General features: G+C 36.9%; 1 protein-coding gene across 1 annotated transcript in view; it reads right to left on the bottom strand.

Annotated features, from left to right (window-relative positions):
* Positions 1 to 13,244, bottom strand: part of NPLOC4 (NPL4 homolog, ubiquitin recognition factor) — a 51,875-nt gene that overhangs the window by 26,085 nt on the left and 12,546 nt on the right. Inside the window, exons 5-10 of the mRNA XM_015815196.1 lie at positions 11,578 to 11,626; positions 10,693 to 10,787; positions 9,866 to 9,989; positions 7,331 to 7,510; positions 4,172 to 4,258; positions 1,275 to 1,346 (exon numbers count right to left, since the gene is read on the bottom strand). Of these exons, the coding sequence (XP_015670682.1) occupies positions 1,275 to 1,346; positions 4,172 to 4,258; positions 7,331 to 7,510; positions 9,866 to 9,989; positions 10,693 to 10,787; positions 11,578 to 11,626 (607 nt within the window). The remainder of the gene's footprint in view (positions 1 to 1,274; positions 1,347 to 4,171; positions 4,259 to 7,330; positions 7,511 to 9,865; positions 9,990 to 10,692; positions 10,788 to 11,577; positions 11,627 to 13,244) is intronic.

Below are 13,244 nucleotides of genomic sequence, written 5' to 3' on the forward strand. Positions count from 1 at the left end.
GAATACGCTGAAATTAAGATGGGTTTTCCCATTGCCTGACTTCCCAAGGAACCAAAACCTCTATACCAATAAAACTGCAAAGAGTTTTGATCTCACTGGTATCTGGTAGTATCTGTGGTAACATACTATCCACTTCAGACTTAGTTTTAGACTTGGTCTATATATTTCAATTTCATCAAGGTGGAAAAAGGGTGACAAAAATAATTAAACTTTGTTGTTCAGTTCTGGTCTCAAAATAATGTCCAGCTAAGATATTTACGAAAATATTATAGAAGATTCAACACTGGAAAGGCCAGAATTAGGAGAAAAAATTAAAAACTGGTTCGCATGCAAAAACTGTAATAAAAAGTGGAAAACATTTACAGTTATTAGATATTCAGGTTACTTTTAGGCGATAGTCTGTAGGTTATCATCATAATTGCACAAGCAGGCTTCAACTGACAGACATTATAACGTTCAATCAAATGCATTATAGAGATATGGTATAGTAATATGGTGTTCTCAAAGCTAAAAAATCTTTTAAAAAAAATACAACAGGCAAGATGAGTGCTAATGAAAGTCTGTTTTAAAAAAAGTCTCAACAGGTGACAAGATTTGGCTCACTTCATCTGAGTTCAGAAACTAAGCGGCTTTAGGCCTGGTTAGTACTTTGATGGGGAGACATCCAGAGCTATAGACCAGGAAGTCACAAAAAGCCACCTTGGAAGAAAGTAAACCATTTCCATACTTTTGGGGGGGCAAGAAAACTATACAGAGCTGTGTCTATTGCCAAGAACCAAACCCAATTCAAATGAGACTTTAGCTTTTTATTGAAGGGCAATGAAAATATGTTGTGACATATAACAGCGGTCCCTAACCTTTATGGCTTGGTGGCTTGACGGGGTGAGAGGGGAAGTGGCCTGTGTAAGTGGTGGGCTGGCATACTACTCCTGCGAGTTGCTGGCCCGGCGCACTTGTAGCTCAATTCACATGAGCGGCAGGTTGGTGCGAAAAGCCTGCTGCTCATGTGAGTTGAGGCACGCGCGCATGCATGTGCACACCAGCCCACTACTTGTGCGGCCCACTTCCGAACCAGCCATGGCCTCGGGGTTTGGGAGCCCTGACATAATAGTACTAAAAATATGCTACATATTCCTTCTGTATGAAAATCCTACACTATCCATCACAGGATTCCTTTTGAACCCCTGTTCCTGACCATGAATTATGCATATAGATAGATGATGCAATAATTGCTATAAAACCAGAAGCAAATTAAAGAGAGAAAAAATTCTTACCTTGTTTCGGCTATAGCGAACAGTCCCCTTCCGTGTGTCCTCTGAAACCAGATCTGTGAATATCCAGCCAACCTTAAAACATAATAAATATATATGTATATATATGTCTTGTTTTATTACAAAATGTTGCCCATCCTAGTTAGTACAATATGGTCTTAGTTATATAAATCCCTTAGTGAAATATGCTTCACAACTGTCTGAAAAAAAAAATCCTTAGCATTGCAGAACTCATTTGAATATGTTTTATAGTGCCAGTTGGTAAAGACCTGCAGCTTTAGGCTCCCTTATGAAAAGGTCTGCAGATTTCTGCATGGATCCCACTTCTCACCCTCCTTATAAAAAAAGATATTTACTCTTCTGTGATTTACACTGTAAAGTCAAAAGCAGTTCACAGAGCTGCTCTCAAAATCCAAGTTTTATACTAGTTAAATTAAAAGGCACAAGTCTTTCCATTCAGATCTTTCTGGCTTAGCACCTATCTCAGTGATGGCAAGCCTTTTAGAGACTGAGTGGCCAAACTGCAACCCAAAACCCACTTATACATCGTCGAGTGCCGGGTGGGTGTGGCACATTGGCTGGGTGTGGCCAATTGGGTGGGCGTGGCTGCAGTGGTAACGGCAGACTGGGTGGGACTAAAAAGTTCAATCAATCAATTTCAACTTTGCAAGATCTTTTTTTTTCTGCAAGAAGTTGAAATTGACTGACTGAAACTTTTTTTTTTTTGCACATGCCGGCAGAGGCCTAAAGCGAAAAGGTTTTATAAAACCCAGCTGAAGGCCTAGGACTGGGGCGACGGCACGCGTGCTCACAGAGAGGGCTCTGAGTGCCGCCTCTGGCACCTGTGCCATAGGTTCGCCACCACTGACCTATCTGCTTGCTTATGGAATCTGCCCAACAGGTGAAGATCTGTGAGGGAAGGCAAGTTATGGATCCCACATTTGAGAGAATATTGTCATTAAAGGTCCTACAGGGGAGCCCTCTGTTATGGCCTCCTCTTCTACAACACATTATCCCTAATGATAAGGCCAGCCCACCCCTATTGGTGGCTTCAGGGGATGGTAAAAACATGGCGCTTCTTCACAATTTCTGAGGGTGGAACTGAAGGAAGTTGGATGAATACTGACCTCATGGGTGCTTATCACAATTATATTTTACTTTGTTATTACATTAGATATATTAACCCTAATTACTGAAAGAAGAAATTGCTGGATTAACTGGAATGTTGTTCAACCCCAGTTAATAAATATATAAATAATGCTATGTGATCAAAAGAGCGAGTTTTCGATTTTAAGCTCATTTCCACTTATCTCGCCTTTGGGTTCTTGTCAAGTTGTTACTTTCTTTTAATCACAGATTTGCTTTCTATGAAAATATTATTTTGTGACATAGCCCCTTGTGGCATTTTGTGACAGCATTGACAATACTCTCAAAATTCCAAACATTGGCAAAAGGTTGGTAACTATGGGAAAATAAACTTACAGCCAAAAAGAAAAATTCCACGTGTAGATAAAGATGTTTGCATAAATCCAAATTAATATTTTTCATGTAAATGCCCAAGCTCCAAGAAATAAAATCTATTTTATTTCTCTGGAGCAGGGATTAACAATATAAACTGCCTCCACTTATATAAGAAAATTATTGATCTGAAAACTGATATGCCACAATTAAAAAAAATCACTGACGGTCTTTAGATAAAGAAAATCAAAATACAAGAGATAAAGTCTGCTCTATTCTAGTCATACTATCTCAACTGTATTTTTTCTGATATGTATTCAATAAGATGCCTTTTCCCTATCCTTGTTTCAGTGGTGCAATCTCACATAATTCTGAAATGGGACACATCCAAAAACTGTGAAGTAAGCACTGAAATAATAAAATTAAAACTACAGTGTATCTCCTATAATATATCAGCCCCACCCCAACTGTGTGTAATGTGAGACTGCTTACTTTGTGCCACCATCGTGCCCAATGTAAGTCTTCCTACCATCCAAAATGTTATCTATGTACTTGATCACCAAAAAAGCCCCACTCTGGTCTAGAAATTGTATGCACAAAGTAAATCAATAAAAAACCCTGTGTGACACAACATGCTAACATTTGTGACTTAGTATAATAGGCTAATTAAGCATGGTTTGAATAGTGCAACGAATGCAACGAAATTCGTATGCAACAAAATTTCATTTTAATGTATGCCAATTAGTGTACATTTAAAGTGACAATAAAGCTATTCTATTCTATTCTATTCTATTGCCATGGTGGCGCAGTAGTGCAAGCTATTTCTGCTGACTGCCAGCTGCCAGCAGTTCAAGTCTCACCGGCTTAAGGTTGACTCAGTCTTCCATCCTTCCGAGATTGGTAAACTAAGGACCCAGATTGTTGGGGACAATATGCTGACTCTCTAAACCGCCTAGAGAGGGCTATAAAGCACTGTGAAGTGGTATATAACTCTAAGTGCTATTATTATTGCTACCAAAACCAAATTCATGCTTCTTATCAAGCTATAAACCAAAGTTTACAAACCACAATGATTAAGAGAATGATCAGACAAAGATTTCAATATGTTGCTTAAAAACTGAAATATAACGATGGATGTATAATTTCAACAATACATAACTTTTAGAAATGGTTTTCTTTTATATTTAAGTATAATGAGGTAGTTTTATTTTATTTTTTTAAATGCAGACGTGTTATTTCTTTTTTCTTCTTTGGATTTGGCAGATAGTTTTTTTGTCAGATAGCTTATTATAAAATACTTCTTTTCTCTCTCTCTCTCTCTCTCTCTCTCACACACACACACACACACACACACACACACACACACTGGGTGCTTAGTCAGGTTTTCTTCACTTGTATAAAGAAATTTTCTTTAGCATTTTGCCTCAAATGTATTTTGATACCTTTCTCAGGCCAAGTTTTGCAGCAATCTCATCCACAATCTCTGCTTTTGAGTCTTCCAGGAGCTCTAGACTATTTTGTGTACCAATCTAAATAAAAAAGCAAATGGCATTAGAGAACTAATTTTTAACAGGTAGACATTTAGCATCTGAAAGGGAAAATAACATTATTCACAATAAGCAGACATCAGAAGAATGAAAATAGACAAGCTATCATATCCCATTTACAGAAGTTTCACTTATGCATATAACATGGTCTTATGTAATGTTTAGAACATGTATGCTTCCCTGCTAAAATTAAATTTTACTTCCAAGAATTAGAATAACAGAATAACAGAGTTGAAAGGGACCTTGGAGGTCTTCTAGTCCAAATCCCTGCTCAAACAAGAGACCTATACCATTCCAGACAAATGGCTTAAAAACCTCTGGTGATGGAGCACCCAGAACTTCTGAAGTTTCACTGATTAACTGTTGTAACCAAAAGGCATAGGCTGCTTCTCTGGAGATGGATAACAATGGGAGATGGATAACAATGACTTACAAGACAACAGATGAAGGATCACCAGAGAATTCATCCACTGCATTTCTTTCCAAGTGGGCTAATCAACTGATGCAAAAATATGCTCAATTAAAACCAACTCAAAGATTTCAGAATCCTGTGGTCCTCTTTATTTTCCCTGTCCATGTCCTCTTTTTAATTTCTCTTCTCCCTTTAAAAGGTTTAATTAATTTTCCTCTTTCCTCCAGATAGGTTTGATTTCCCTTTCTCCAACAACAATTAAATATCTGTTGAGTTTCTAGCTGTCCAAGCTCTGTGATCATTGCTAACTTTTATAAAAATTCTGCTTTTTAAATGACTTATATTTAAATTTTAAATGAATTCAGAATACATTCAGAGGAAAAGTATGACAAAAAAATGAATGAGAGCATATTATTTCTTTTACATGTTTTTTTCATTGCAATATCAAATTTTTTAAAAAAGACTTTTAATGCTTACAAAAGATTGATTGCAATTAACAGTGACTAGTGAATATAGATTATAATCCATAAGGATCTGTGTAACAGCTAGTTTAGTGTAGTAGTTAAGAAACTGGAAATTTGTGAGTTCTATTCTTGCCTCAGGCACAAAGCTAGCTGGGTGACCTCGGTCTGAATTACAAGGTTGTTGATCCCAAGATTGCAAAAAAGTACTTTGTTCCTTACTAACAATAAGCATCTTTTATAATACTTCTAGAATTCTGTACATAGAAAGAAATTCAAATAGAATATATGCATAAGATATATCCATAAGCCCATAAAAAGAGAGTTAAGTTACATTTTTCTTTCCTTACGTAAACTGGTAAGCATTCCTTAGTTTCTTCTCAAAGAAAAGCCCACTTTCTTAGACTTAACTTTTGCTTTTTGCAAAACCCACACTTATATTTCTTAGAGGAAAGAAGCCCTTACATTATGCAAGGTCATGGAACTTGATTTCCATTTTATAAGATGGAGAATACAAGAAACGTCTGCAGTAATACGTTATTATCTCCTTTAAAAAAAAAAAGAATAGGAAAGGAAAACACTTCTATTCTCAAAGAATACAGTATCTGCAGTTTAAAAGAAAGGTATATTCTCTTTCCCATTCTCTATGGTCTTTCAGGAAATAGGACTACTGACACAGGGATATGGATTTGTTCTAAAGTCCAACATATGGCAGAGAAACCACTTTTTTTTCCACTTACCCTTGTTTATGTAAAGTCATTTGGTGAAATGGCTGGTATAGAAATGTAATGGATGGGTGGATGGATGGATGGATGGAAGGAAGGAAATGTAACTTAGTTCCCTTTTTAATTGGACTTTTGCATCTATCTTATGCCTATCAGCAAATCCCTTTGAGTTTCTGCCTACATTCCAGAATTCAAGAATTATAACTGATGGCAATGGTAAATAATTGGCTTGGTTTCCAAATTATGATTAAAATGTGGACACAGAGTTAGGGCAGAAGTCTACATTAACTTTTCCTCTTTGACATGGTTGCTAACAATTAGGATAAACTCTACAGTTATAACTACAGTTATTGCTCCGTCTGAATCACCTTTCAGTACTCAGTGAACAATGCCATCTGGTGACTTAATATGAACTTGCAGTTTTAAAAAATCCAATGCACTCTAAGCTTACCAATTAATAGGGCTGTGCGAATCATTGAGAGGCACCCTTTAAAAAACAGCCAAATACCCTGATCCTTCTACTCAAAATGCCAAGGTACTGTCCCCTCACCAACACTGTTTTAAGGGCTTTCACATGTATGTGCATGCTCGGGCAACACTTTGGCTAGGACGACAGCCAAAGTGCTTCGTGTACAATAGCAATGGAAACGCTGTGTTGATGAACTGGGAAGATCTCAAAGTAGCAAACATCAAGGTCTGCCATTGCTGTATGACTTGCTCAATAACTGAGGCTGGCTGACTTGCCAATATCAAGGGCAAATTCTAATTTATAAAAAGAAATAGATACCTATTGCTGACTCAGTCTGAGGTACCTCTTTCTTTAGCCCAGGGGTAGGCAACCTTGGCTCTTTTATGACTCGTGGACTTCAACTCCCAGAATTCCTGAGCCAGCTTGGCTGGCTCAGGAATTCTGGGAGTTGAAGTCCACGAGTCATAAAAGAGCCAAGGTTGCCTACCCCTGCTTTAGCCTATCGTTCAGGTTTTCAGCTCAGCATGGTGTTAGACTAAAAAAAAACCCCACACTTGCGATATAAATCTTTATCTGTTACAGATCAAATGCATACTTGGCAACCTGTCTTCCTCATCCTCAACCATACAAAGTTGTGTAGGCATATTTTCAGCAGAAGCAGAAGGAAGCACGCAGAGACATTTTTTTTTCTTCAGATTACAGGAAAGCAATTTATTTACCAAGTGTAAGTTAACAGAAAGCCTACAAAGCTATGTTTCGTATGAACAAACCTAAAGAGATTGAATTCCTCATAAATGTGCAAATGCTCAGACTGAAATCAAGTTTGTTTCTTTTGAAAGCAAGACTGCTCCTAGCAAAATTCTTCTCCCCAAAATATGTCAATTAATTTTTCTACTTCAATTATCAGCAAATACAAGAGCAATGTTGTTTCCCAAGCACTCTTCTAAATGGAGCGAGTCAGGGGATTTTAAGAGTAGGGTTTGATACCTGTGGAGGTTCATAGATGGCAGAAACCTCAGCTCGAATACCCAGAGGAATGTCTTTATGTTCTGTGTACCTCCCATATAGATATCCAAAATGTTGGTTTCCTGTTTTTCTCCAGAAGTCCAAGAAACGATCTGCAATTGTATGGTTCTCAAACATGATATTATCCACGTGTCTATATTTCTGCCATTTGGGGAAAAACAAAACAAAACACAAAGCCATAATCAAACACTTCCCCTTATCATAATCAGTAGATTTTAATATAGTCACAAAACTGTCGATATTAGCCTGCTGTCTTTTAACTCAGCGTGTTTCATTTGGAGTTACGGTACGCCAAAATTCTTTTTATGAACAGCATACCATTTGATCATTCCCATTTGGCTGCTTCTGCTAATAGAAGTAGCCGAACAATGACAACTCTATCCGTAAAGGAAAAAACTTCAGCTTCTTTCTCTTCTTTTATGCTGTTAGCTAAGGAGGCTCACGAATTGCAGAAAGCTCAGCTTGCTTTCTCAGAAGTTATCTTTATGTTCTGCATACTTCCCATATAAATATCCAGAATTTCTTTTTCTATTTCTCTCTAGAAGCCCTGCTTCAACTATATGATTCTCAAAGATACTTACAAATTTGCAAGCCATCGTTCAACAATATTAAAGAATTTAGTTTACTGTGACATCTGAACGTGGCCAATTATTTCTTACACATTCATAGATCTTCACTTTCTACAATATTTTTGGATCCATAGACACATTTTGTATTGTGCGTCATTGCTTTATACAACATAACAAAATGACTGCCACACACCTGAATCGCCTGCAAAATGTTCTGTTGTAATAAAACATTTATTTAATACAAAGAGACCTCATTGAGATCCAACAAAAACAAGATATGGTTGTAACAATTCTTTATCCTGCAGCAATCCTTATTCAACAGGAGTGAGAGCACAACTTTTGAATACCACAGTTTCAAAAGGACACCTTGCATAGTGAATTGTCAGAATGCCTCTCTAAATTATACCAGTAGCAGGAGTAAATTTCCAGACATTCAATTCTAACTTTCTCTATGGGATCCCAATAATCCTCTATGGGCACTTTGACATAACAATTAAAAAAAACACCTGTCCGTGTGTCACTGTTCTCCTTTCTGTCACAGTCCTAGGCAGTTCCTAGTACTTTACACTTGTAGGATGATCCCAGCTTACAGGCTTTCTTTTTTGTTGATCTTGATGGCTTAGTACAATTCAAACAAGGGCCTGGGATTGGCCCACTTTAAAAAAAAAAAGGTCCTAAGAATATCTTCTATGCCACTGTTGGATTTAAAAGCATTCCAGGAAAATAAAACATTTGTTGAAGGTTAGCAATCTAGTGTATCAGAGCCTTCAAATATTCTTAAAAAACAAACAAACAAATAGTTCAGATAAGTGCTTCTTCTTACTATTTCTGTACCTTTTCAAAATTAACTCTTCCAGCCATCAAGCTCACGTTCCAAAAGAGTAGACTATTTGAAACTAAATGTGAACCCCAGAATAATATTATGGGGAAACTTCTCAGATTGTATAGACAGAAAATATTAAAGCTTTTGTAACCCTTAATGTATTAGTTAATGTGCCCAAGCCTAAAATGTTGGTCAGTATTAATAATGTTGAAGAAAACAAACAAGGAGGACAAATCCTGGTTAACCCATTTACCTAAACAATAGGAAAGGCTACAGGCTTCTTGGATTCAGATATGAAGACCACATTTAGATATTATTTTAAAAATGTATTTTTTTAATTCTAGATTAATCATGAAAAAGCTTCATACTGTCTGGTCATCCTGAATTGGCTCCTTCTGTAAATAAGCACGAATAAACAAAGACAAACAGCTGAGACTCTATCCTTGCAATCCTTAAGATGTATCCATAATGAGGCAATACGTTTATAGATGCGGTCTATTTCAGAACAGGAATGGGTTTGGCATCTTTTCGGTAACTTTTGATTGAAACATGTCTTTGCTCCAATAGGTTTGGCCTTGCTAATTATAGTTCATAAATTTAAGTCTCTGTGGGACATTGCAGGGCTTCAAAATTACAAAGTGTTCTGTTATTGCTATAGGGTCCTGAAAATGCTACACAAGTTATTAAACAAGGATCTATAAAAAAACTCAACCCTGCCTTTTGCTTATCTAACATTGCAGGAAAACAGTGAATAAGGCAATATAGTGGCCCAGCTTAATGCATCTTCACAAAATCCACTGCTGTTACATAACTGAAATTTGTGGTGGTGGTCTTTCACTTCGTTTAACAAAATAACAAGAGTTGGAATTTAAAATTGCTGTGATTTCTCATATACATGGCAGATTTCCTCCATTTATAAGGAATCTATCAGATAAACATATTGCTTTATCCTCCTATATGAGTGCTAACAGTTGGTCACCAACCAGCTATCAAAACACTGTCCAAACTCTCCTGGCTATTCCTTCCCAAAAGAAACAACATAAGCAAGAACTTTCTCTGCTGCCTTGAAAAGCTAGCTTTCATTTTGGGTAATACTGAACTTACCTGCCTGTTGAGTGTGATAGCACTTGGCTGGCACTTGGTACAAATTCCTTCTGGCCATGGAGGATGCCCCTCACATCCAGATTTAATCTTGCAGCTAATGTTTTCAAGAGCAACAAACTTTCCCCTAAACAAAAGAAGAAACATGCTGAATATCTAAAAAAAAATACCCAATAAACACACAGTAGACATCCTGCCAGAAGATGCCATCAGACTCTACAACTATATGTAGTCTGCATGTAACTCCTTAATCCTCATTGTAAACTAGGGGGAAAAAACAGCAATTCAATACAGAATCCAACCTGCCTCTTCTCTCATTTACACTGGTGTTAGCAAACATATCAAGTATGCAAATAACTGCTAACACAGTGTGATCAACATAGAAACTGTAAACATGAGAAACATCAGTTGCAGATTCACAGCATAATAAAAATAAAGATGTTTAACATTTGCTATCTTCTTAGGCATGGAATACTTTTTATGAGAAATCTCCATAAAAAGAAATGTGCGTGAGAGATTAATGGAAAGATTGTTTTTTCTAGGACAGTTTTTTTTTATTGTGACCTCTGTGGATAATATGACAAAACTATAGGTTTGTCACCCCCTTTAAAAATGTCTTCGCTGCACCAATGTATAGATCAGTTTAAGTTCAACAGCCAAGGGAAAAAAATAAAATTCATCTCACCCCCAATATAATAAACTAATTTAAAAATGATTGTTCCTATTTGAAGCCAATTTGTTTCTGCCCTATAAAGAGTTTTCTATTTTTTTCAGATTTTGCCATCTATGCGATCTTTGAACTCCCCTGCAGTAGGTACAAAGTTTCTTACTTATCTGCACCTCCGGTCAGTTTCCTGATGTAGGCATGGAATGACATATGCTTCACAGGAGGTTCCAGATGGTTTAAATAATCCTCATCAAAAGGCTGCCAAGCACCCACATACACAAAGGAAAACCAGGTCAGACACCTGCTTGATAATACACCGATCACTGTACAAATGGATCTTTTAGTCTGAATACTCTGCTGGTGTTCAATGTGGAAATAATTAGATAACGTTGTGCTCTTTTTCCACAGCAGTTACTATTCTGACAGTAATAGTGGGGCCCTTTCTTCTCCCTCCCCCGCATGTTAAGACATTTTATTCTTCTACAAAATAGCTTTAGAAACCCAACCTGTGGATGGGTGTAATGGATGTAATATTCTTGGGGTTTTTTTTTTTAGCTTACAGAACTAAAAACAAAGCCAGAGAATTCTGGCAGAGGTTACCTAGCTAACTGAAGAATCTTTGCACAACTGAAAATGACTAAAAGGTTTTTATAATATAAGTCATTAATAAAAACAGTGCAGGATATAAGCATATTCCCAAATAAGCAACTTTCAGTTGTAGCTTTTAAAAAGGAAAGAATCCACTTCCAATATAAGTGAAAAATACCAACTGCATATGCTTTCTTGAAACTTGTAACATGAAACAGTATATCCTGTTAAAACCACTATTGCAAAAAGCCAGATGTCAAAAAAGAGATAAATCCAGGTTTTGATTTGACAGGTATATCCAAGGGTCCAATTCTGCCTCTTTAACCATTATCAGTACAGCTAGGATACATTAAAGTTTCAACAACATTCTCTCTATTGATGCCATTAAAGCAACTGTATACATCAAGAAAACTTTTACCTTGTAAAGTATTACTATAATAGCTTTCATTTATCTGCTTACCTCTAAAGGTACACAATGTACACATTTACCCAATGGACCATGTCGACATCTGTGTAAAGAGAACATTAGCAGCTAAAGTTACTGGCAAAACCAGAAAAGCACTCTATTTCGTAAAGCTTTACAGATTAATACCTAATACAGATTAATAAATTAATATGAGCCCAACGGATTGGAATTTCCATTGCTAAGCAGTCATTAAGCAAAACATCATATGACCACAGCACTTAGCAATAGCAGTTCCAATGTTGCAGTTGCTCCACCTGCCTATCTACCCACCATGTCTGTCCTTGTGGTCACCCCTGGCAGTCTCAGCCCTGCTATCCCAGCTGATCTTCACCATCTTCTTCTGCTTCTCCCTGCTCCTGACAAGGTCTTCAGGAAGGTCTCACGCAGCCAGCAGCTGCCTTCCAAAGGGCCAGGCCAGGCATACCCAGTCAACAGAAGAAGTCAACTGAGGTCAGCTGGGGGTGGTAGAGAGGGGCATCTGAATGCAGGGCAGGGATGCAGAGAGCAGCAGATGGCCAAAAGGAGAGAGATGGGGAGGAGACAGGTGAATAAGTGAAGTTGAAGCACACCTTCTGGTCCTAAATGTGAACAGACTGTCAAGCATCTGAATTTTGATCATGTAACCACCAGAGCATTTCAATGGTTGTAATGTCAAGGACCAATTGTAAATACCATTCATTCAGCACTGTCATAACTTCAAACAGTTGCTGAATGAATCGTCGTTAAGCAAGGACTACCTGTACTGATCACAGATGAACAAATCTGTTGGTTAAACACACATTAGCTAAGTATTACTGGGCTGACTGCTAACTACACTGAAAATGTTCCCTAATTTCAGAAATGTAATTATGGAGAGTGCTGATAAGCTACAATGCTATTTTTATTAATAATGGAATAGATAGACAGATTGGTTATACTGTTGCAGAAAAGGTCCAGAGCAGCATCTTCCATTTCCATCTATTTAAGGAGGCAATATACTGTTATTCAATATTTTTAAAATCTTTCATTTATTCAACATTTATTTTAACAGCAGGTCTTTCAGAACTACTTTCTTTCTCTGCTATTGACATTTTCTTCATAAAAGTTAATGTGTTCTTAGCAACTTTCACTATACATACAAAGTCAAGCATACATTCAACAAAGAGATTTTTTTGCCTATGATGTTTTCATGAGCACTTTTTTTAAAATCACACAACTGCCAACAATACTGCACTATTCAGAGGTTTTGGTTTTTGATCTTCACTGAAGCAATCATTCCAATACATGGAAAACTACATAAAGGGGCAATGTAGACCTATCTAACCTTAAAAGAAATAAAAGATTCTAAAAGTTTAAATCAGATTCTTATAATAGTTACTATTAATACAGGTCTACTCTAAAATTTATAGTTATACTCCAAAAGTAACCATCAGGTGGTCATAACGCCATTTCCTCAGACAGACACCAACTACTACAATATTCTCAGTGTACCCTGTAAGAATAATACATTTTGTATCTTTTTAAAGATTCCAGCTAGGAACAAAATGGTTATCGAGAGCAATTCTGAGCTTCTCAATATATCTGAGAAATACTTAGGCATGCATCATCTCTGAAGTTTTACAGATGTAAAAGATTTAGAAGATAAAACCAAACAAACTATCTACAATCATGTCCATACCTTC

Source organism: Protobothrops mucrosquamatus, unplaced genomic scaffold (assembly GCF_001527695.2).
Source record: "Protobothrops mucrosquamatus isolate PMUCROS unplaced genomic scaffold, P.Mucros_1.0 scaffold_99, whole genome shotgun sequence".
NCBI classification, from domain to species: domain Eukaryota; kingdom Metazoa; phylum Chordata; class Lepidosauria; order Squamata; family Viperidae; genus Protobothrops; species Protobothrops mucrosquamatus.